The 26,527-nt window shown below is 36.5% G+C and overlaps 1 protein-coding gene across 1 annotated transcript in view; it reads right to left on the bottom strand.

Annotated features, from left to right (window-relative positions):
• Nucleotides 1–284: 284 nt before the first annotated feature.
• The window catches only part of LOC101012257 (protein unc-13 homolog C), a 75,331-nt gene continuing 49,088 nt past the window's right edge, over nucleotides 285–26,527 (bottom strand). The window contains exons 9-12 of the mRNA XM_031661615.1: nucleotides 20,260–20,383; nucleotides 17,477–17,533; nucleotides 12,474–12,554; nucleotides 285–568 (exon numbers count right to left, since the gene is read on the bottom strand). Of these exons, the coding sequence (XP_031517475.1) occupies nucleotides 413–568; nucleotides 12,474–12,554; nucleotides 17,477–17,533; nucleotides 20,260–20,383 (418 nt within the window). The 3' untranslated portion in view covers nucleotides 285–412. The remainder of the gene's footprint in view (nucleotides 569–12,473; nucleotides 12,555–17,476; nucleotides 17,534–20,259; nucleotides 20,384–26,527) is intronic.

Here is a 26,527-nt window from a genome sequence, read left to right on the forward strand (position 1 = left end):
CAGCACAGGATTTTACATTTGAAGTTAGGATTTAGGGAATTATTATCATTTTTTTTGGAAGATACCAACACCAGAAATCCACTGAGTTTTTAATACTGAATTGAAGAAAATATCATGGTCATAAATTTTAAAAAGTAGATTTTACTTAAAGTAGTTTTATGGAAGTTAAAATCACCAACAAGTCAGCCATTCCATAGAGCTTTAGTATGGAATATATTAGTGTTATTAAAATTATTTATAAAATTATAATTCATGAACACTAAAAAATATTAGTATTCTCTATTAACCATAACTCTCCATTTTAAGGATACTTCAATTCACAACAGCACAAAATCATTAGTACTATATATAATAATTCTGATGTTAAATTTTAGTTTAGTATTCAGTTTACCTTATTCTCAGGTCCTATGTGTTACTTACTCTGTGAGGTTTGAGTATCTATGAATTTCTTTATCAAGGCATCAGTAGTTTGGGTATAAAGACTGAGAGCATATCTCAGAGACTGAAGATCTGGGCTTTTCTCCAAGAAATTCTTTTTCAGGCCATTTCCTCCTGCATGAAAGTATTGCTACGAAGAAGAAAAATAGCAGAGGCATTTAGAGAGAAGTAGTGGAGGAAGGAATTTATTACTCTAATAGAGAAGCTCAAATGGAATAATACAATTTGATCAATGCAAGATACAAAAAATGGTTCCACTATTTTCCCATTGCTAAGTTATTAACATCTAATTCAGGTCCCCTAGACATCTCTGAAATGACACTCAGCCTCACAGACCTCATATCACAGAAGGCCTAATCCTTTTTCTCTTATGCAAAACTTTAAACAAATGAGATCATGCTGATGTAGCAGTCAGAATCCTTATAGAATAACGGGTTTAGGTCACAATTATCGACTTGGTTATTGACTTCTGTTTCTTGAACATGAGAAAAATACCTAGGGTTGTCAACATTTCATCGGGAAGGTAGCTTCTGGCCACATATTTTCCAGATACCAGTTTGCAATTCTAGGTCAGGTGTCTGCCACTCCATCTGCCCAATCCTCTAATCACACAGTGGTGCAGATATAGGCCAACCTGACAAGGCAGAGTGGTCCTTGGAAATCCAACAGCCCTTGAACCTTGTGTCTGATAAATATAATAAAACTTGTTTTTGCTATTGTTATTCAACCAAACTCAAAATATTCCAAAATGTATAAATAAGGTAATAGAGAAGATACATGGTCATTGATAATAAATATAGTCCCTGAGGGATGTTAGCATTTTTCATACTACAAGTGTTACGCACAGACAGACATCTCTTGGAAATGCAGACTGTCTAGAGATATATGATAGAACTAAGGATGTTTTTTTCTACCTGTTTATAAATAATGGATTTATAATATGCTATTAAGGTTAGATAAATGGTTCTCTTTCTCTCTTCCTGTACCAACAATACTAGAGGAAACAAAGCACTCACTAGTAACTGTGGCTCACTGTGATCTATAATTAGTACAGAATGAAATATGCCAAAGAAGCTCAAGAAATTATTCAGAGACACTCCCCTAAATGGGTATGTGTCATTCTTCTTTCCCACTCCTTAAGAATTTCTCAGGCAGGACATTTCAATGAGCTGCAAAAATCATAATTATCGCAGTTTTTTTTCCCTATTCAAGGAGAGATGCAGAAAAATTTTACGGGTATTAGCAAGCATCTGGTTCTACTTTCAGAGAGTATACTGTAGAGGACATTCATGGTGTAGGCCAAAGAAATTAGGCAATCGGGATTTAAACTTAAGAAAGACTGGTACAATTACAGATACCCTCCCCAGGGAGAAAGAAACCTATGGACCTTTGAAGTTCCATTCACTGATTCTAGCTAGGTGCTCCGTGAAAACACAGGCTGTGGCAAAAACTACATATGCTATGAAAAGGAGGCACGGAGAAAATGTCTTCTCTTTAGGAGAATACAAAAACATAATTTTAAAATTGTTCTACACCTGGATCTTATAAAGAATGTTAAAACATTTTCACATGCAGAAAGTATTTAGAGGACTGTTAGTCCAGAACTGTTTTGGGCGCCTTAACAGATGAAAAAAATATGATAATTCCTTTCTTTGAGAAACACAGTATTTAAGGATGGAAAAAAGATTTCATGGATATATTGAGAGGGATACACGTAAATGTATTTAGATAGGTCTTGACTCTGTATCTCCCAGAAGGGTAGTGGAGTGCTCTCTGGAGGACTGTTTACATAATGAATCAAGGAGCCATCCAAAGAAATAACTGTGCCTGAGAGTAAAGAGCAGTGCTAGAAACCGAGCCAAGAGTAGGAGGGAAACTCTGGAAAGGAAAACACTCTCTCTCTCTTTCTTAATATTTCTCAGGTAAGCCTCAGTCTTATCAAACCTGAGCATAAGTGCTAAATGATTACAATAAAGGAGGATGAGGAGGAGCAGAAAGAGGAGGAGGAAGAGAGGGAAGGAAAACCAAAACTGATAAAATGAAAATTTGCCATTTCTGGGGAAAAGGACGCAGAAAAGATTAATGGGTATTCTGTCTATGATACACATTTGGGTTATTCTCACTTTTCATTGTTCTTGGGCTACTTTAAAACTCTATACATTGTAGAAAATTAATAATAATAGTATAGATGATATTTGTCCCTCATAATACAAATTAATTATTTTGGGCGGAATAAAACTGAATATTGCTCTGTGGATAAATCTTTCTTTCCTCTATTCCAGCTTTTCTTATTGCTTGTATATGCTTGGTTTCTGGAATTCTCCTTTGAGACAGTCGTAACATCTTAACTGGTTCCCTCACTAATTGATGAATAAAATAACATTTTGACACATTTTATAACTGCATGAATATCACAATTATACCCTCTTTTGAAAACTGTTCTTTAACAGTGTATGTAAAGTAGCATGAGTGATAGCATTCATAAGGATGACCACAGGATTTACTGTCTAATTTGTAAGATTGCACTGTGGATTCTTCAGTCACCTTAACACTTGACTGCATCTGTGGTAGTGTCTGCTGTGCCACCTGTTTTTTCCCTCTTTTCTTTCATAAATATTTATTAAATCTGTATCATGAGCCAGACCTTGTACTGGATGCTAATATTATAAAGCAAAAGAGACACAGTGGTTGCTCCCAAAGGTATTATGATCTAGTAGGAAATGTAACCAACATTTAAACACATGACTTCAACAACACATTGTAGGTGTTAGAAAAATGATTTGAAAATACAGATAATCGGGGAGGCACGCAATTCTGTTGTCTAAGGAGCCAGCAAAGGCTTCCAAAGAAGTGACTTCTTTGGTGGCTATGAGTTTTTAAGTACTGTTGTTTTTAACTTTAGCAGCCAGTAGGTAATGCACCCTCATGAACTAGAGAAAGAGGACAACCCCACCAAGTAACCAAGAGAAACCCTGGTAGTCTCGGCACTATTTAAGGAGAACTGAAGTGTTCGTAGTTCTCCAAGTATAATCTAGATATAGTTTTTCAAATACTGTTTTCTCCTGTTATTCTATACCCATCACTAAACCCATGCTGCCTCTAGGTAGTAAAGGGCCAGTGGAAGTTAAGAGATGACACTGCACTCCTAAAAATTTCCAAAACTTATTAACATAGTAAAGGCTCTGAGGCATACTGTGGTAAAGAGATCTGTGTAATCTTTTATTAATATACCTTGTTGCTAAAATTATTAGGCCATAGGACACCTATATCACTGGGCTAATACTTTGGGAATACAAATGTTCTGTGGAATATGATTGGGAAGAATAGAAGAATACCACTGAACTTCATATAATTGAGATATTATTGAGGGCCTGGAAAACTTCATAGCAGAAGGTAAAAAGGGTTAAGCTATGAAGGCATCAACTAAGTACTGGTACTGAATCTTTTAAAATAATATTCTAGAAAGGCATATTTTTAATACTAAGGCATTATTTTGTAGGACTCTGGGACTTTGGGGACTAATCAGGAAATGAAATCATAAATAAGGTGTGTGCTTGTACCTGAGGAAACCCAAGGGTTTTAGGTACGATACTCAACTGACTTCCTCTTTTTTAGCCGTAGAGTTTTACTTGTTATTCCATTAAAGTCTCTAGCAGGATATTTACTGAATAGAAGTTTTGTAAGGGCAGAAACTAATGCCTTTGTCTTTGGAGTGTATTTTACAATATGAAATGTCCTGAGACAGAAACCCAGGACAGAGGGTAGCTATGTCAGAAGAGAAAACAAATTGCCAGGTGGTAAGAATGAAAATATCCCGTTCAATGGACACAGTCAAATAACACATGTCATAGGCTCCTCACTCTAACAATGAAGAAGGCGATTTCTATGGTCATGCAAATGCAAACTCGACAAGAATGCTACTTTATGAAAACCTTTCACACAATGTTCAAAACCTGGAATGAGAGAATCTCCGAGCACCAGTCTGGTTATCTTACTGGCACAGATAATCAGGAGAAAGGAGGCTGCAATTATTACATGGATCTTGGCATTCAGAGATTTTACATTCAAATTTGACTCTATGCACATGACTCTGAAGGAACTGGAGAGTAGAATCCGCATTTTGCTGAGGCTGGGTTTGAAGGATATAAATGTGAGGGTGATGTATAGAAGTAAATGTCTTAATTATTAGACAAAACCCACTATCCATAGCTCAGTGCAGCATAGTTGATTTCTACTCATTATAATGGGCATTTTGTTGGGGGATAACATGCTAGAAAGGAATTTGTAAATGTGGGGTTTAAAGCCTTCCGGATGTTTTCATTACACATGTGAAAAGTGCATTATTTTCCATGGATTCTAAACAAAAGCCCAAGACTTAGTCTCTTATAATTCCTCTGTGGCCTGCAGTATAATCTAAGAAACTTCAGTTTGATCTGTTCAGATGTTTTACTTACAATGGTCTAAAGTAGCAGGAAAAAATGGGCAAAAAACAATTAGGATAGGTCATTTCCTCCTTATTGAAGAAAATAATTTGTAACTTCTCAGTTGAAGGACTGTGGAGGAGTTGGTTGTTTAGTGCAAAGAAGGATAAAGATATTAGCTGGATGACATTCTCTCTTCCTCTCTATCATGGCTGATATTTATTTTTGCTAAGGACTTAAAAAAACAAAGGCAGAAAGCATGTTTGACAGATGTGCAGTTGAGCTGAAGCTTAAAGTTGTTACACTGGATGACAAAATTTGGCTTTAGAAGGGTCCTGGTAGTCTGGAATGCTGGGTCAACGTTTCTAGAATGAGATGGCAAAGAGGAAACTAAAAAGCCAGAATTCATAATAAATATTCATATTCAAGTTTATCATAAAGTACAGAATGGGGGTGATGTGGCTTAACAACAGAAATTTTTAAAAAGTCATAAAGATTTATTTGCTGTCAAGTTCAACATAATTGCATAAGTGAGAAGGCAGCTATTCAAGCAAGTGAAATCTGATCATGCATCAAAATAGGTAGACAGGTCAAGCATAAGGGTTTGGTAAGGCAGGAATATTCTTCGCTGGTTAGAACACATCTGGGATATTAAGTTCATTCTTGGGCTTCATCATTTATAAGAAATATGAAAAGTGGAGGCTATTTAAAGACAGGTGATAAGAATTTCATAAGGTCTAGGAGGCATGTTATTCAATAAACAGCTTCAGATGATATGGGATGGCATGATAGTTTTGTTTAATATCTGAAAGTCTATCACACAGAAAAGGAAACAGAATGATTTTATGGTACTTCCAAAGAACAGAAGGAGCACCAATACACAGCAGGAGAGCAGATTTTTCTTTGATACATTCATCAAAAATTTCCAATAATAGTGCATCTTAAAAATCAAAACTTCCACTTGTAAGTTAGTGAGGTCTCATCACTGGCCACTATTAAGTGGTGCCCAGATGACCATGTGCTGACAACATTGTAGATGACGTGGCAAGAGTGGGAGATGCTGAGTCATGTTTCCAATTCTGAGAGTCTAGAATCCTCTTAACCTCTTTGATTCTCGGATCCTTATAATATGCTAGAAAATATAATTCTTCATCTGTCCTTTATACAGTCGGACTTTTGCATAGGTTATTTAACCTCTTAGGCTATCAGTTAATTCATGTATAGAATGGTAGCAGAAACATCCATTCTACTTTTGGTGTTGTAAACTTGTAATTGCTCTAACTGGAAGAACTTTGTAAAGGCTGGAGTTCTTTCCAATTGTAAAAAATATATTTAGTTGACAGAATAACATAGAACTCAACATAGAACTCAGCATTGTGTTTTAAGCATCAGCCCCTATCTCAAGCAGGTTCTTCAATATTTATTTCCACGTTCCTGCCATCGCATCTAACTCCAACATGGCACTAGGAAAACAGCCTTCCATTCTTCTTGGTGGAACCATGCTTTCTCAGTCGCTGGGGCTGAAATCTCTGAGGCATTTTGGGCTCCTTTTCCCGTCTGCCCCATAGTCAGTTGCCAAGTTCCAACAACTCTCCCTGGCTTGTGTCAGTCATATCCATCCTTCCCATTCTCCTCCTAAAGCCACCACCTTGCTGATAGCTCTCATCATCTTAGGAACTAAAGAAATGGAACTGAAATCTCTGACTATAATCTTGAACTATGCAATCTAATTTGTGCATTTCTATAAGATTCCTATTGCTGAAATGACTTTAGCATAACGTTTTCAAAATCATCAGTGAATCCTCTTTTATGAAACATAATGAGGGCACACAAGGACCTCTTTATTTTCAACCTAAACATTTCCCATCAACCTCATTTTACACTGCTTCATTATGCCAACACCTAGTTCAGTCCAGGCCAGTCCACAGAGTGGTCTACTCACTGCCTCCCAGCCTTCTTGTCTTGTGCCTTCCCATGGTGAAATTCCTTTTTTCCTGTTGATGTTCACGTCATGAGTCTTCCTCCAAAAAAACTTTCTATCCAGCCTGTAAACTCCCATCTGTCCTTCAAGACCATTACAGCTTTTCCTGATCTCTTGAGTTCATACTGGTTGATCACATTCTCTAAAACTTTATGATGTTTTAAAATCTGTTTCCCTCAACTAGTATTTGGATCACCTGTTCCATTTCTTACACTGCTGTAAGTTAAAACGTATCATTATTTCATTTTCAATGTGCCTCTCTCTCTCAGCTTTTAATCTGGACTAGAAACTCCCGGAGAGAAGGAACAGCACTGCTTCTCAAAGGGGAGTCTCAGGTGTTAAAGAATCTGACCAGGGCTGTGCTCTTATAGGGAAAAGGTTCTGGGCACAGGAAACCAAAAGGCCAGAGGACAAAGCCTTAAGGACTTGAACTATTGGTGAGGGAAAGAGTCAGATTTAATAGTTAGCTCCTTTGAGAGGGAATTAAAGGGTTTATTGGGAAAGGAGGAAAAAAGAAACACGTTGGCTGCAGTAGAGTATGTGGGGTCTTGGGCTTAAGAGTGGAAAGAGAAGCCTCCAAAATGAACCAGTCATCAGGCAATATAAGTGTCAACTTAATATTTATGAAGCGTTTTCTATATGCCTGTTTTAATTGCTTTATATGTGATGACTCATGTAATTTTCTTTCAATAATCTTTTAAGTAGTATTATTATTTCCATAGGAGAGGAGAATAATGTGCACATTGATGTCTTTCTCTCTCTCTCTCTTATTCACCTCCTATTCTGATGTTATACTTGTTAGTGGTGTAATTTCCCATATAGTTTCCAGTATTTTATTTACTTTTGTAATTCATAGCCATCTTCTGCCCTTTGTAAAGGCTTCCACCCTAGATACATTAATATGTTGGTGTCACAAATGTCAGGATGTGTGACAAGGAGCACTATTATCACCTGGAGGGTAGGAAGGAGCTATATACAAAGTATCATTTTCTTTACCTTGAAAAATAACTAGATTTTTTTTTCTTCATAACTTTTCAGAAAATAAAGCACTTGAGACCTGGTTGTGATTTGAGAGGCAAAAAAAAAAGTACTGCTAAATTTTATAAAATCAGGAAAAATACTGCCTGCATGCTTGGCAAGCTATTTTTTTATAATCCCAATAAAACTCTGAATTCTTTTAACACTTCAAACTTTTCAAGATTGAAGATCTTTCACAATGTATTTTTACTGACTCATGGGAACATGCTATTGTTTCTTTACAAGATTATAAGAAGAATTCCCTTTTTTGTTAAATATACTATTTTGGTAGCAATTTTCCATCATTACTTTGTTCTTTCCAACACCTGTATCATATTTTTGGCAAATCCAGGCAGACAGCTCATTTTGCAAACTTAGATATAATCATAACCCACCTTAACTTTATAACTTTAGAGGTTAGCCACTAAAGTTTTATTTTTTTAGAAATTATTTGACAGATATTTTTAAAAATTATTTTCTACCACAACTGGAGTCCTCTTTTACACACCATATCAAAATATGCTCTTCCTGCCCATAAAATATTTCAGTGTTTCTCTTTTGCTGACAAACTGAAGTTGAGATTCTTTACTTTGGTGTTTAAGCCTCAGCATTCTGGCTCCAATCCAATGTTCCTCTTTCATTCCCTGTGATACTCAGCCAGTCATGATCGGTTCTTCTACACTAGACTATTTAAAGTTTTCATGCTGACCAACGCCTTCTCTTCTGTCACTCATGCTATGTTTTCTGTAGGCCTGCAATGCCTTCCTCCCATTGTTTTTTCCCTCTTTATCCTCTACATTCCCAAATATCCTTCTCTGGGAAGCTTTTCCCTGGACAGTCAGAGAAAATTCATCACCCTCTCTGCCCTCCCCCATCCTTTGTCCACAATTATTTTACTGATTGTAGATGGTTTTGTTCCCAAGTCAAAGGCAAGTGCTGTCATCTCCAGCCACCGCCTCATTGCTCACCATATTTTCTACCTACAGTAAGCTCTCAAATAATGATATTTGAATTGCAATCCTCCATAGGTAGGTTATTTTGTTTTTCTCATGAGCAGCTGGATTTTAACCAAGGCAAAACTACTTATAATAGTGAAAAGAAGATGCTGAGAAAAAGCCACTGGAATCACCCCATGGGCAATGGGGATAGCAGGATAGGGTAGAACCTCTGTGAGGGTAACAAACGCAGAGGAATAAAATGTGGTTCATCATCATGTTCTTCTGTTTGCCTGGAGTCCTGAGCATAAGAAATGGTATTATCTAGGATTAAATAAGAAAGTAATAAGTTCCAAAGCTAAATTTGAATGTATAGTTAAATTCCTTCCCTTATACCAAGAAATGCAGATTTCTAGAGGGCCCTGATTCACGTTTATTAGTTTTAGAGAAACCTCAGTATTGCCACTGCATGATGCCAAATATATTTGCAACATATAATATAGTGTCATGTTCAGGCCCCTATAACAAGGGTTCTGGGGGAATTTAAAAGGGTGGGAAAAATTAAATCATTCAGCATTTTTTCAAGTCAAAGTGTAACTGCTATTTCTCTTTGAAAGAAATCTACATTTAGGGGAATCTCATGTCAGTCCTGAGTCTTCCTGAGATATGGGGTTGGAACTCAAAGTCCAGCTAGAACTCCTTTAAAATTTCCCTATTGGCCTCCCTATTAGTTTGCACACACAGATTAGGTAACTGGTTATCTGTCTCACAGCTGCCAGCTTTCTACTTTTACTTTCAAACATTGTTGATTTGGTTGCTTTGTCGGGTAAATGGAATGTCTCAAAGCCCAACCATCCTAACTGCAGCAGATGATCATAATTTTTGTTACTCCTGCCATATTTGACACTCTTGACTTACAGTAGAAGCTACATGTGACTGGTGTTATAAAATAGTTCCAGTCCAATTAAAGTTTTAATATTTAGAAAAGTTCATATTTTCATCAATGCTTGTATAGAGGCTGAAAGGTTTTACATTATTTTAAAAATAATTACAAAATAGTCTAAGTAATTGACATAGTATTTTAATATAGCAAGAAGTAATCTCTCTGAAGAAGTATCCCTTTTAGCCTGCTACACTTTACTTAAACTTTGTAAATACTTATTGAAAAAATGTGACATAGAAGCAAGGACACTGGCTTTAGAGTTTGGAGTCCTTTCTCAGCCTTGCCAATTACTAGCAGAGCTATGGCGTTGGAAAAACAACTAAAATCCCCTCACTTTTAATTTTCTCAGTTATCAAATGTGAATAATCATTCTTGACCTATCTAACACCCAGGATATTTACAAGGATCACATGAAATGATGTATATACATAAGAGAAATTTGAAAATGTAAAACATTATTTCAGCCTATATTCTAAAAACTCCATAGGCCTTTCCTTTTTTGTTTTCTCATTTCTAGCTTATTCAATTAAACTGAGCTGAAGAGGAATTAAAGATTATCTCTTTAGCAGCCATCGGAAATTAGCATGGGTAGCGTGTTCTCCTTTGATCTATGGTCATCTTTCTCATAAGGTCTCTGCTTGCATCATAGTGCTCCTTTGGCTTGGCTCTGGGTAGACATTGAGTTTCTTGCTCTTGGAATTAAAACTCTTTTAAGTTGTACTCTTCGTTCTCCTGAATTCCTTTGTAGTCAATCTCACAATTAGCGTTTGGTAGGACAGTAAGTTGGTGCAAATCTCACAGACAGACAAGATAAAGGGAGTCTCAGCTTTGGCAAACTAATGACAGTCACTGAAAATCAGATATCGGGTGAATACCTTGGCAGATGGGCAGGGCACAGGGTCAAGAGAGTCTCATAGCAGGCACAGCAGGCCTAGCATGGAGGTGCCTAGAGAAAGAGTTGGCATCACAGAAGTTAGGGAAGAGGGGGACTGGAGAACTGACACAGGCTCTGAGGCTCAGGAGGACCAGAGTCAGACTCCAGTCCTGGAGAAACAAGACAAATGGCATGGAGCCATTTATTGGACCTTGGACACCAAATAGTGGTTTTGTCCACAAAGAACAAGACCAGTGTCTGGTGTCTGAGATTGAATTAAAATATCAGTATAGATGATATAAACAGGAAGAATGGATAGTTGAGCTGTCAAGATAAAAGGAATTTGCTTGAGGATCAACATCGTCTTAGAGTCTGAGAAGAACTCAGTCGGCAGGTGGTGATCATCTGGCCTCATCAATAAAAATTAGAGCAACGCTGAAGTTAGAGACAGAAGCCAGATCTGTGAACACAGTGAATACCATTCCCTATTTCCACAGAACACATTTTCCTTCCTTTCCTAAAGCCATGCATTGACCTAATAAAATGCACAAAGGGCTGAATTCAGATGCCAAAATTTTTTCTTTTCTTCCTCTTCATGGTGTACGCCAGAGCTTATTTTATTCTACTAGCATGTCCTAATATGTAGCTATTAGTGCTACTGAAACTCCAAAAATTAGTTATTTTTTCCACAAATTTTTGAAAATAATTAAAAAACTTTTAAAGTTTTTTATTGTATTTCTTTTTCATGTTGTCCATTTTTTCCTCAAAATTATTTTTCAAATTTTCCATATTTCCAGACAACATTCTTGCTACCTCTTTAGAAACTCCATTTCTGTGACCCAGGTGTCTCTAGGTGTCACAAAACTCTCACCTTCCAACTTTAACTTGGCAGTTGTTACCACTGCAGCAGCAAAAGACCGTGTCATATTAAATGCTGAAACTGCAAAACAAAAGCCACAAGGTGACAGTTTTGTGAAAGGATGTGACTGTTATTCAGATAGAACTCTGTTGAAAAGAATACCATCGTTTCTATCCAGTAGAACTGTTCTGTGCTCTACAAATGGCTCATGGTACCTAACAGTTATAGTATAGTTAATAGCTATGCTAGTCACGCATTCTGGATAGTAGATGCTTCCCCCAGTGAAGAGTGAACACTTTGGACATAATTTGAATTTAGACGACGAACTCATCTTTCAAACTCTTTAACAAACTTTCACATATAAATATATATGGATATTAATATGAAATAAATTTTTTGAAAATAACTTCTGGGTTACATTTTGAGATGTGCACACATTTAGCATACACTATGATAACTTTTAGTTAACCTTTGGCTATGAAAACAGTTGATGCGTACAACACAACGTCTTTGGGTTTTCAGCAGAAAATGAAATGAAATTATTTACTTACTAAGTGAGAAGGGAGGGTTGATATTTTAAAAATAATTTCAACATGCATAGAAAACATATAAAAACAAATTCTGGCAACCCAAAATATTCCTGAAGCATCTGTTTATCTGGGTTTTAGGGTACATGTCTTTCTTTGAGAACATATATTACAACATAGGTTTCACTTACGCTTTAGAGAGAGACAAAGGAAACAAGTATAAGAACAGTGTATTGTGGATGTCATAAGGAGACAGACAGGGCTAAATCTGGCATCCTCCAGGAATGTATTAGGTTGGTGCAACAGTATCAATGGCAAAAGCCACAATTACTATTGCACCAACCTATATCTATTCAACTATCTACTATCTCTTTGAATGGCACAGCTCTACTGATACATGGCTAAGATCAGGGCTACCTATCTCTGTAGGTAAATGGGGGCCTCTCTGGATGTATATATAGGAACATCATAACCTTACCTTGATGGTAGCCAGGACTACCTCCATTATAGCACATTGTCTTGGCGTCAGACCCTTGGCATCCTCTCGAATCATATGCTCCTGGAAAACAGGGTAGGAATTGCTTATAAAACAACCAGTTCATGTGTTCATTATGTTTACTTTAAAACATAATCTGTATTATCCCCATATGCAAAATTCCCTATTTGAAATATCTTCTGCACATGAAAGCATTTAAAATGAAATGATTGTTTGGTCATATATTTTATAAATCTCCACATTGTCAAAGGAAAAAATGGTAAACGTCTACTTGAAAAGAAGTGCTTTGATCGCGGTGTGGTTCTATTTTCACTTGCAAGCTACTGTTAGGGAAAAAAGAGAAACCTGGAAAATGCGTGACGAAATTTTTTCACCCGACTTCCTTGGTTTATGTCTGTCACACTGAGGAATGTCAATCATGAAAAGGATTTAAGAAGCAAATTTAAGCCTCTCCCAATTATTACTGATAAAGTCTACTTTAAATATAATGCCTCCATTTTATTCTTCTTCTTAGATACCCTCAATTCTTACTCGTTCCTGGGAAAAGCCCCACGGAAATTAACTCAATTTGGCTGTGAAGATTTTAAATATTTTATAATCATTTAAAATAGTTTAGAACTGATTTTAAAACTTATTTCATTATTTTACAATGGATTTTCTTCATTGTTCACTGTGGCTTGTTTCAACCCATCATAGAAAGCTTATTTAGGGAAATTATGGCAGAAAAAGAAAATAATAAAGGAAATAAAAATCTAAGGGAAAAATTTAAAAATATCTGATCCCCCCAAACTGACACAATCATCCCAGGGCTGTCATTATGTCATATAAACAACAACACTCAACAAATATTTATTGAGTGCTTATTATGTGCCAGCACTGTTCACAGAGAATGAGATCTATTGTTTAATACAGGGAAGACTTTTGTCCTTCTGGAGCTTAAACTTATGTAGGGGCCTCTGTGAATTAGAAGACCCACGTGGGTGAACATAGCTCTGAGCAGGTATGGAATGATGAGTAAAGCAGTGCCTTTGGTGAGTAATAAAAAGTGTCTTATTTTTTTTATGAGAGGACAGCTTCAAGTCAACGCATACAGCTTGGCAAGTGGAACATGGGCTCAATTTCAGCTGTCACTTGCTCCTTTATGTAAGCATTTTTGTGCAATGCACGAACCATGCCATCAAACCCAGTGGCTTGTCCTTCTATTTTGGCCCTTATCTTATTGTTTTATTTAGTAATTGCCACGACTTCCAGAAGACAACAATCTGTCTATGTCTGGCTCATTCTTTCAGCTTTTCAGTGTCTATTTTGGCAGTTGTTATCTGCTAGGCACTCAGTAAATATTTGGTAATTGGATTGTACTTCCTTCAGTGTGTGTCACAGGATTTTTTTATGCCTCAATAGAATCATTGTCTTTGGATATTGCTAACAACATAGTGTAATGCTTCATGGATCCATGATATATATTTATACATCTTACTGCATCTTTCTCTGTTTTTTTTTTTTTTTTGGGAGGGGGGACGGAGTCTCGCTCTGTCACCCAGACTGGAGTGCAGAGGCGCAATCTCGGCTCACTGCAAGCTCCGCCTCCTGGGTTCACGCCATTCTCCTGCCACAGCCTCCCGAGTAGCTGGGACTACTGGCGCCCGCCAGCACACCCGGCTAATTTTTTGTATTTTTAGTAGAGACGGGGTTTCACCGTGTTAGCCAGGGTGGTCTCGATCTTCTGACCTCGTGATCCTCCCGCCTCGGCCTCCCAAAGTGCTGGGATTACAGGCGTGAGCCACTGCGCCCGGCCGCATCTTTCTCTGATACATGGATTTCAAGTTAATCATATTAGTTCATTTCACAGTTTTTAAATCGCAATATTATATACCCATTGAGACTCAAAGAGTAATAGAAATGTTTGCTGAATTATAGGGTAAAATGCTTTCAGACAAGTAATTAAAACTATTTTCTATTAAATACATTTATCTGACTTCATCAGTCTTGACTGGTTTAACAATGTGGTCACATTACTTTTTAACAGATGCTAATAAGTGATATATGCTGGTGCTCTAGAAATACAATTCTTACTAGAAATAATTTTTTAGGATTTAGCAACAGATCATTCAAGTAAGGGGATCTCTGAAAGAGGCCAGCAATGAGTTATTGCCCAAGTAAAAAGTATGCAGTAAACTCAGAGTCTCAGGTGTATTTTCATCAATTGGTTTTTATATTATATCACCAGTTCCTGAAGGTTTATGCATATTTTCTTTTATGTCAAATAAATCTGATTATATGAAATACTGTCAGGCAAATATATACATTATATATATAGCATATATAATATGTATTATATAATACACATTATAAATGTTTTCTGTAATATATATTATACATTATAATATGTATATATTATATATAATATATATTACATATTATATATTATAATATAATGTATATATTACACCTAATGAAGTCCCAGAGTATGAAGTAATAGAAAATGTCAAATTGTTGAATAAATACATGTTTAATGAATTAATCCTAAATCATCGCCAAACACAGAAAACCAATTAGTTCCCCGCATTGTTCTACTTTTCTTGATCTTGTGTTCCTTTAGGCAGTTATCTATCAATACTCCTAAATAGGAATTCTGAAATTTTCTATCAGTACAATTATTTCAAGTAGCACCTTTTCAGCACATCAAATCTGCTTTCAAACTAATATATTAAAAATTTAAAGACCCACGGTTTAACATTTTTTTTAAATGGAAGTGACATTCTAATAAAATAAGAGGAAATAGTTTTATACAATTTGAAGTTCTTCATGCCAGCTGGAGTTTCAGGTTTCTGTATGATACTGTAGGAGATTTATTGTTCTGTAATTCAAACAATAATAACTAAATGGACTGATAATTTAAAAATGAAAAACTCAAAAGCCAATAATGGAATATGATATAGAATGAAGTTATTTTTCTCAACATCAATAGATACAAAGACTATCTTTAGTCCTTCATATTATTTCAGTGTTGTTGAAATAATCCTGTTAGGTCATTGTATGTATAGTGTGCTTTTAGGTTATTAGAATTAAAAAAGAAATCAGTGAATTGAAAAAATAATGGATCACAAAGCATGCTAAAGTGTTATGCTTTCTGTGGACCCTGATTTTTCCCACAGAGCATGTATATACCCTCTAGGGAACCAGCCTGTATCTTGATCAGAGTTCATAAGATTTGGATTGGGTTGACTGTACCCGAACCTCAGGGTGAGCGTGGGAGTTAAGCCAGTTGGCACATGACACTTCTCAGACCACAGTGACTGGTTTGGGAATGGTGATCACACTTCCTCAGAGCTACTGATATTCCAGGAGACTTTGCTGTGATTCCCTGCACTGAGATGGGTGTTTTTCTCTACAAGATTTGAAGTTGAAAAGATGTTACATCAAAGGATGTGAGAGCAGAGACAACCAACTTATACACAGAAATGAAGGTCTGTTATGTCAATGTATCAAACAAGGAGAAGGGCAGAGTCGAGAGGTAGTGAGTATCTGGGTCCTGTGACATTGTTGGAATCCCTAATCAAGCAGTCACAGAAACCAGAGTTACCCCTGGACTATGAAATTTCATGTAGCAGTAAATTCCCTGTTTGCTTATGTTTGGCTTTCCATCACTTGAAACTGAAACACCTCTAGCTGATAGAACATTCAACTCAGGAAACTGAAGTCTGGGGAGATGGAGTGCGCTTACTAACATCACACAGATACTAGATGCATGGCCAGGGCCATTTCTTTTGCAATAAGACCTATGTTATTTCACCTTCATGGTTTTATGTGAGAAACTTCAGCAGTGTATAAATCCACTTTTCAAACTAGGCTCCAGAAATCCCAGAGAGGTAATAAAAGGGATAAAGAAAGGGATAGAGATCCAAGATCCAAAATAATAGTTTGGCAGTGACATCTACCTTTTATCTTTCCTTCCAACCATCAATAGCACTGAACACCTGTGAGTAACAACTTCAGGTGATAGCTATATCTTCCAGATGGATTATTGGTTTTAATTTTTGTGTTAGGAATGGGATAAGGTATATGATAAAATAGAATACTGAAATGATAAGGCACATATTTTACCACAGTACATAATTATACATTTTGTTTTTTCCCTGTGCTGTACATATGAAACAATCCAATACTCAATGGCACCTAACTTTGAGCTACCAGCTCGGGGAGAAATGAAGATCGCTCCCTCTGCAACTGGGAGATGACATATACTTTGCAGTTACCAAGCAAAGATAATGTATATGTTGTCTCATTTATACTCACAACATCCTTGTAACTGTTATTATTATTATTTTTTTGCATTTTACTAGAGCCACATCTGAAGATTAGGGAGGTTAAATACTTTGGCCCATGTCACATAGTAGGAAGCAGTTAAGGAAGAATTTGAATCAAGGTTACCTGTGTCTGGAACTCGTCTCTTACCTATATGCTAGTAGGTAGAAATGGAATAAAAATAGCATGTATTTTAGCCAGTCAAGTTCCTACGCTACAGGAACAGGGACTGAAGTTTCCTGTGAAAATCCAGAGTTTTGGGAATCTCAAATTAGGACTAAGCACAGGGTCATTTAGTCAGAACATCCCCCACTTGTAATGGGATTGAACATGTTGACGAGTTGTGTCTGCTTTGATGAATTTCATTTTCCCATACTACGTTTCTTGGTTTTAAGACTTCTCTAGGCTTCACTGGATTTCTATGCAGTGTTTCATTTTGTCTTTGTTCATACCAAGCCAGTTTAATATATGAAAGAAAATATGCTCTCTAATTTAATCCAGAAGCAATAATGCTCAATGCTGCAATACAAAGTTAAAAATTCCTAAAGCAGATTGTGAAATCACAGACATACATCTTCTTAATCCTGCCATAGTAGATACTATTACTAGGAGAGGATGCTTGCAGAACTGTAGTTAACTCACTACTTTCCATGAATGAGTAACTTCCTTATTTTTATTACCTTCAGTTTGGATAATTGTCCAAGATCTTTAGCTGCAATAAAAATCATCTGGGGTCCCTAGAAACAAAGAAAAAGTGAGAGAAGGCGCAGTCTTAAGATATTCAGTATTAGTCACAATAGAAATGCAGTCAACAGAGAATTTCTTTATTTCCCTTATTAGAGTTATGGCTTATGCCAGATGCCCTTAATTGGTCTATTATAAAGATTGGGTCAAATATATCTAATAGTGCTGGCAGTATAACAGTCCTTATAGGTGTTCCACTTCTGAAAGTCTTAAGTTTAGGTTACGGAATGGGTTGCTACTCATGTAGCCAGTTTAATGTAGTATATGGATTAAATCAGTGATCTTTAACTTTTATTCATTTATTTTTAGAAGAGGCAACTTCCTCATTCTACTCCCTGCAAAAATAAATAAATGTATGCAAAATCTGAAGATACGGGGCTAAAGAAGGTGGAATTGCACCTTCTAAAATGCTGTCCAATCTATTAGTGACCTACCCTCTTAACCCCTCCCTCAGCCAGAGGCTTTCTCTAGAACCCCAAGGCCCTGGGGAAATGAATTTGAAAAACACTGGAACAAACCATCCAATGCTTTACTAGAATGAAAAACTAGAGTCATGTCTGTTGGAATGTGTGACTGGAAAAGTACTAAATTTGGCCAAGTTCATTACAGCTTGAAATATTTTCACAGGAAGGAAAATTAGCTATTCTGAACAAATGTTATCTAGTTATTTATTGGAGTGTGTATATTTATTGGAGAATTGAAGACTATAAGTTTGAGAATAGCAACCGTGGTTAATTGTGCTCATATTTTGCCCCGTCACCTGGCACAGTGGCTAGTACATAGTAGGAGCTCAAAGAATATTTATTTAATGAATGAATAAATGATATGTATTCATACTTGGATATCTCAATGCTAGAGAAATTTTAGGTGATAGTAAACTTTCCTAGGGAAAACTTTATACAGAAAATGAAATGCCATTTCTGTAACATAATATATGCATTCTAGAAAAACCTCATATTCTACAAAATTTCACACTAAAAATAATAGGACTTATGGGAAAAACAGCAATGGGCAGAACAGTCCAAGCCCTTGCAATTCTGTTACTAAAGAACTATCAAAACCATAACAGCTACTTTGGGATATGGCTTGGACAGCTAACAGGGAACTCAGTGAAGCTAATGGTTGCCTTAAGGAACATTAACAATGCAAAATATCCTGGCCAACACGGTGAAACCCCGTCTCTACTAAAAATACAAAAAAATTAGCCAGGCGTGGTGGCGGGTGCCTGTAGTCCCAGCTACTTAGGAGGCTGAGGCAGGAGAATGTCATGAACCTGGGAGGCGGAGCTTGCAGTGAGCTGAGATCATGCCACTGCACTCCAGTCTGGGCGAAAGAGCGAGACCCTGTCTCTAAATAAATAAATAAATAAATAAATGCAAAATAAACAAAACAACAAGACAGCAGAGTTCAATAGTGGGCTGAGACAATGCTCATGCAAGTGGAGCTACCAACAGAGGGGGAAGGTAGCCGGCCATTGTGACAGTCATGCAAGGGTCCGTTTTCCGGAGAGGGAGCCCATGTACAGTTACTCTCCTCTTTTTTCCTTTTTAAAACGGGTCTGTGAAGTAGCCAAAGTGACAGCTTTTGTTCTTTTTCTGCTGATGTTATAGTTTTTGTATTATATTCCAGAGCCTCTGACCTAGGGAAATTTATATATAAACCAACCGAACTTCCAGATTATACTGATATTCCTCTATTGAACAGTTACTTGATTGCTAACTGGTGTTATGGAAATATATTATGTATTGAAGTAAAATGTGTGTGTGTGTGTGTGTGTGTGTATTTACAAATGTGACTTGGAACCTATATATATGAAGGCTATAAAATCATTAAACCACACATTCACGGCATTAAGTGAAACTCAAAGTAATTTATATCTTGTCACTCACTGTCTGGCAGTAAATCAACAAAAACATATGCATATTTGCATCTTGGAACACTTTATAAGAAAATGTTTTCTAGGCATATGCTTTCACTGGATAAACATGGACTGAGTGTGTATAACTAATGTATAATAATACATATTTTATTTCCATTTATACTTACTCATTATTTGCATCAATTTATCTTCCTCAGTCATGGAGAAAAAATACATTACCCCATAACAGGTGCTTGTTAGTGTTATTTTTCCCTTGTTTGGCTCAGGATATGTGAACAGAGATAACCACTGTCTAACTTTGCAGCCAATTGATCTTTCTGGTTCTTTTCCTTTTTGTTTGTGCAATACAAACGCATTCTTCAGATTCACTAAAAGGTGCCTCCTCTATTAACCTCCAAGTGGGGAGGCAAGAGATGAAAGCATAATTGAAAGGTTAAAAAAAAAAAATCCAAATAGCAGTGGTGTAACTATCTCCTTAAACTGTAAAATTTAAGAAAGAAGCACAGTGGATACATCGTATCTTAATTCTATTTTCTTGAGGTCAGTAAAATTAAATAAAAACTACATGTGTAAACCAGATAACACTATAAATAGAACTTTGATACATGTTTTAAGAGGTTAAGTTCTGACTGTCAAACAACACGAAGTTTGACTGCTATTGCCACTATTTAAAATGGGCTGGATAGGAAACTATAATTTATATGATCATTGTTAAGAAACTGGATACCAAACACTTTTTCCCAAAAGGGATTTAATTAGTATTTCATCTGGATGAAAACCATTCACTTAAACCAAAAACAGATGGGTTAGTGGAAGCATAACTAAACTTTATATACTTACTGTTTGATCTGTCAGAGGAGGAAGAACGATTTGTTTTTCTATTTTATTGAGAACTAGCTTCCATAACTCTTTCAAAACTCGCTTTAGGACTGTTTTCTCACAGATTTTTGCTGAGAGACTTAATCTGAAAAAAAAAAATATCTATTCACTTTTAAATTTCATATCAAGGTATCAATTTAGGCCTTTACAATTTTCAAATGCTAAATTCCATTTACTAAATTATTATACAAAATGTATAATATCAAAAAACTATTTCATGATTCTGTACATTAGATAATTCTCTCTATTTGATAGAAAATGAAATCAGCATACTTCTTTTCTTACGTTGTTTTCTAAATCAACGGGCTTTGGAAAGAAAAATTCCTTTTTTCCATTATACTTTAAATTCTGGGACATATGTGCAGAATGTGCAGGTTTGTTACCTAGGTATACATGTACCATGGTGGTTTGCTGCACCCATCAACTGGACATTTACATTAGATATTTCTCTGAACGCTATCCCTCCCCCAGCCCTCTACCCTGCAACAGGCCCTGGTGTGTGGTGTTCCCCTCCCTGTGTCCATGGGTTCTCATTGTTCAACTCCCACGTATGAGTGAGAACATGCATTGTTTCGTTTTCTGTTCCTGTGTTAGTTTGCTGAGAATGATGGTTTCCAGCTTCATCCATGTCCCTGCAAAGGACATGAACTCATCCCTTTTTGTGGCTGCATAGTATTCCATGGTATATATGTGCCACATTTTCTTTACCCAGTCTATCATTAATGGGCATTTGGGTTGGTTCCAAGTCTTTGCTATTGTGAATAGTGCTGCACTAAACAAACATGTGCATGTGTCTTTATAGTAGAATGATTTCTAATCCCTTGGGTGTATACTCAGTAATCGGACTGCTGAGTCAAATGGTATTTCTAGTTCTAGATCCTTGAGGAATTGCCACACTGTCTTTTAAAATGTTTGAACTAATTTACACTCCCACCAATAGTGTAAAAGCGTTCCTATTTCTCCACATCCTCTCCAGCATCCATGGTTTCCTGACTTTTAGTGATTGCCATTCTAGCTGGTGTGAGATGGTATCTCATTGTGGTTTTGATTTGATTTCTCTAATGACCAGTAATAATGAGCTTTTTTTCATATGTTCGTTGGCCGCATAAATGTCTTCTTTTGAGAAGTGTCTGTTTATATCCCTTGTCCACTTTTTGATGTTTTTGTTTGTTTGTTTGTTTTTTCTTGTAAATTTGTTTAAGTTCCTTGTAGATTCTGGATATTAGACCTTTGTCAGATGGATAGATTGCAAACTTTTGTCCCATTCTGTAGGTTGCCTGTTTACTCTGATGATAGTTTCTTTTGCTGTGCAGAAGCTCTTTAGTTTAATTAGATTCCATTTGTCAATTTTGGCATTTGTTGCCATTGCTTTTTGTGTTTCAGTCATGAAGTGTTTGCCCATGCCTATGTCCTGAATGGTTTTTCGAAGGGAATGCTTCCAGCTTTTGCCCATTCAGTATGATACTGGCTGTGGGTCTGTCATAAATAGCTCTTATTATTTTGATATATGTTCCATCAATACCTATTTTATTGAGAGTTTTTAGCATGAAGGCGTGTTGAATTTTATCAAAGGCCTTTTCTGCATCCGTTGAGATAATCATGGGTTTTCTTCTAGGGATTTTCTGGTTTTAGGTCTTAGATTTAAATGCATCTTGAGTTAATTTTTGTATAAGGTATAAGGAAGGGGTTCACTTTCAGTTTTCTGCATATGGCTAGCCAGTTTTCCCAACACTATTTATTAAAGAGGAAATCCTTTTCCCATTGCTTGTTTTTGTCAGGTTTGTCCAAGATCAGGTGGTTATAGATGTGTGGCATTATTTCTGAAGCGACTGTTCTGTTCCATTGGTCTAGATACCTGTTTTGGTACCAGTACAATGCTGTTTTGGTTACTGTAGCCTTGCAATATAGTTTGAAGTCAGGTAGTGTGATGCCACCAGCTTTGTTCTTTTTGCTTAGGATTGTCTTGGCTATATGGGCTCTTTTTTTATTCCATATGAAATTTAAAGTAGTTTTTTCTAATTCTGTGAAGAAAGTCAAAGGTAGCTTGATGGGGATAGTATTGAATTGACAAATTACTTTAGGCACTATGGCCATTTTCATGATATTGATTCTTCCTATCCATGAACATGAAATTTATTTCCATTTGTTTGTGTCCTCTCTTATTTCCTTGAGCAGTGTTTTATAGTTCTCCTTGGAGAGGTCCTTCACTTCCCTTCTAAGTAGTATTCCTTGGTATTTTATTCTCTTTTGTAGCAATTGTGAATGGGAGTTCACTCATGATTTGGCTCTCTGTTGTCTGTTATTGGTGTATAGGAATGCTAGTGATTTTTGCACATTGATTTTGTATCCTGAGACTTTGCTCAAGTTGCTTATCAGCTTAAGGAGATTTTAGGCTGAGATAATGGGGTTTTCCAAATATACAATCATGTCATCTGCAAACAGAGACAATTTGACTTCCTCTCTTCCTATCCAAATATCCTTTATTTCTTTCTCTTGCATGATTGCCTTGGCCAGAACTTCCAATACTATGTTAAATAGGAGTGGTGAGAGAGGGCATCCTTGTCTTGTGCTGGTTTTCAAAGGGAATGCTTCCAGCTTTTGCCCATTCAGTATGGTATTGGCTGTGGGTTTGTCATAAATATCTCTTACTATTTTGAGATACATTCCATCAGTACCTATTTTATTGAGAGTTTTTAGCATGAAGGCATGCTGAATTTTATCAAATGCCTTTTCTGCATCCATTGAGATAACCATGTTTTTTTTTGTCACTGGTTCTGTTTATGTGATGTTTTACATTTATTGATTTGTGTATGTTGAACCAGCCTTGGATCCCAGGGTGAAGCTGACTTGATCATGGTAGATAAGCTTTTTGATGTGCTACTGGATTTGGTTTGCCAGTATTTTATTGAGGATTTTTGCATAAATCTTCATCAGGGATATTGGCCTGAAATTCTCTTTTTTTGTTCTGTCTCTGCGAGGTTTTGGTATCAGGATGATGCTGGCCTCAAAAAATGAGTTAAGGATGAGTCTCTCTTTTTCTGTTGTTTGGAATAGTTTCAGAAGGAATAGCACCAGCTCCTCTTTGTACCTCTGGTAGAATTCAACTGTGAATCTGTCTGGTCCTGGGCTGTTTTTTGGTTGGTAGGTTATTAATTGCTGCCTCAGTTTCAGAACTTGTTATTGGTTTATTCAGGGATTTGACTTCTCCCTGGTTTAGCCTTGGGAGGGTGTATGTGTCCAGTGATTTATCCATTTGTTCTAAATTTTCTAGTTTATTTCCGTAGAGGTGTTTATAGTATTCTCTGATGGTAGTTTGTATTTCTGTGGGATCAGTGGTGATATCCCCTTTATCATTTTTTATTGTGTCTATTTGATTCTTCTCTCTTTTTTTCTTTATTAATCTGGCTAGCAGTCTATCTCTTTTGTTAATCTTTTCAAAAAACCAGCTCCTAGATTCATTGATTTTTTGAAGGGTTTTTCATGTCTCTATCTCCTTCAGTTCTCCTCTGATCTTAGTTATTTCTTGTCTTCTCCTAGCTTTTGAATTTGTTTTCTCTTCTCTAGTTCTTCTAATTTTGATGTTAGTGTGTTGATTTTAGATCTTTCCGTCTTTCTCCTGTGGGCGTTTAGTGCTATAAATTTGCTGCTCAACACTGCTTTAGCTGTGTCCCAGAGATTCTGGTATGTTGTGTTTTCATTAGTGAAGTATAAATAAAATCTTTTACAGACAAGCAAATGCTGAGAGATTTTGTCACCACCAGGCCTGCCTTACAAGAGCTCCTAAAGGAAGCACTAAATGTAGAAAGGAAAAGCTGGTACCAGCCACTGCAAAAACACCAAATTGTAAAGACCATCGACACTATGAAGAAACTGCATCAACTAACAGGCAAAATAACCAGGTAGCATCATAGTGACAGGATCAAATTCACACATAACAATATTCATCCTAAATGTAAATGGGCTAAATACCCCAATTAAAAGACACAGATTGGTAAATTGGATAAAGTGTCAAGACCCATCAGTGTGCTGTATTCAGGAGACCCATCTCATGTGGTAAGACACACATAGGCTCAAAATAAAGGAATGTAGGAATATTTAGCAAACAAATGGAAAGAAAAAAAAAACACAGAGTTTGCAATCCTAGTCTCTGATAAAACAGACTTTAAACCAACAAAGATCAAAAGAGACAAAGAAGGGCATTACAAAATGGTAAAGGGATCAATGCAACAAGAAGAATCAACTATTCTAAATATATATGCACCCAATACAGGAGCACCGAGATTCATAAAGTTCTTAGAGACCTACTAAGAGACTTAAACTCCCACACCATAATAGTGGGAGACTTTAACACCTCACTGTCAATATTAGACAGACCAACGAGACAGAAAATTAACAAGGATATTCAGGACTTGAATTCAGCTCTGGACCAAGCAGACCTAATAGACTTCTACAGAACTCTCCACCCCATATCAACAGAATATACATTCTTCTCAGCACCACATCACACTTATTCTAAAGTTGACCACATAATTGAAAGTAAAATACTCCTCAGCAAATGCAAAAGAACAGAAATCATAATGAAGAGTCTCTCAGACCACAGCACAATCAAATTAGAAATCAGGATTAAGAAACTCACTCAAAACCGCCCAACGACATGGAAACTGAACAACCTGCTCCTGAATGACTCCTGGGTATATAACAAAATCAAGGCAGAAATAAATACGTTCTTTGAAACCAATGAAAAATAACTTTTAAAGCACACAAAGTAAAATATCTTTAAAGGCAAATGATCCCTTTTATTCATATTTAATACTTATTAAACCTAGAGCAATTTCTGATATTAGTCACCAAGGTTTGGCATGACAGTTGAGAAAAGGACAACAGAACCCATATTTTTAACCCATGTTACAGCAGCAGAAGGCAGACCTTCACCACAGGGAGTCACTCTCCCAAAGCACACCATTTTCACCCTCGCCCCAACATAGTATATGCCCATGTTCATGGTCTAGGAACACCAAGGAAATACATTTTCAGCACTACTGGGCACTGGACCAACATAACAACATGGGAAAGGTATCTATAATTTCAATCAAGGATAAAAATTTACCAATTTTAATAGGTGTAAGGTATTCCTTACAAATTCTTCTCACGGTGACGTAATGATGTAGCAGTATCTAGCATTTGTATAATACTTCTACGAGCTATTCTTTAGAAACTTCTTCTATATATGTTTCTCATTTACTATTATACCCATATTACAACTCAAAAACAGGCACAGAGAGGCTTGGGTACTTGTCCACGGAAGTGAAGCTAGTAAGTTAGATTCAAAGTTTGACTCTTTTCTTCTAAATCCAGCCTGTCTTCCAATGTCCCATACTGCCTCTGATGAATGTGCTTATGTAGGAAGTTGAGCCTGTATATGAAGACACAGTGCTGCATAAATATCTATTAAATATACTATAATATAATAATACTATATTAAATATACTATGATACGACCCTGGCCTCTTTGAGTCTCTGAGTGAATTAAATCTGTTTCACAGAGAGCCAAAGATGGGTCATATATTTCAGGGCAGCCTCATTGACTCCCTATAATGCAACTCTGTATGCTTTTGGACTCAGAAATTATAACCTGGGCTCTAGTCATGATAGACAGATTTGGCTGTTTTAAATATTTAAAGATATACATAATTATATTTATATAATTACAATGGATAACATTGAAAGGTATGTGACATGTGAGAGGCACGTGGAGAGATTTTCAAGACACATTTTTGTGTTAAAGTATTTATCCTAACACTATGTATGTAAAAGCCCAATATATAAAAATATGTGAAAGCAAACTTCTCTGGATAAAGAGGAAGGTTGGGGACCCCTGAGGCATGTATGTGGAACTCCAGCTCCTGTAATTTGAAAACTGTTTTTCAAGGGTACCATTTCTAGCTTGCTGGTGAGTATTTGGCATGGACATAGGGTAGAAAGCAACAGATGTGTCATGGAAGAATAAAACAGGCTATCCACAGAGAAATTCCTGGTATGAGACACAATAACTCTGCCAATTTTGCTGCAGATGTACCATTTCCACTTTCCAAAGATCCAAGTCTAAGAATTAATCTTGTGTTTATGGTCAGCTCACATACTTGGCATGCTGACTAATCCTGCTTAGACTGGAACTTAAAGAATAGGAATGAAATCATTGTCACGTGCGCAGCTCGTTGTAGGATTTTTG

The sequence above is a fragment of the Papio anubis genome, unplaced genomic scaffold (assembly GCF_008728515.1).
Source record: "Papio anubis isolate 15944 unplaced genomic scaffold, Panubis1.0 scaffold203, whole genome shotgun sequence".
Classification (NCBI taxonomy): Eukaryota; Metazoa; Chordata; class Mammalia; order Primates; family Cercopithecidae; genus Papio; species Papio anubis.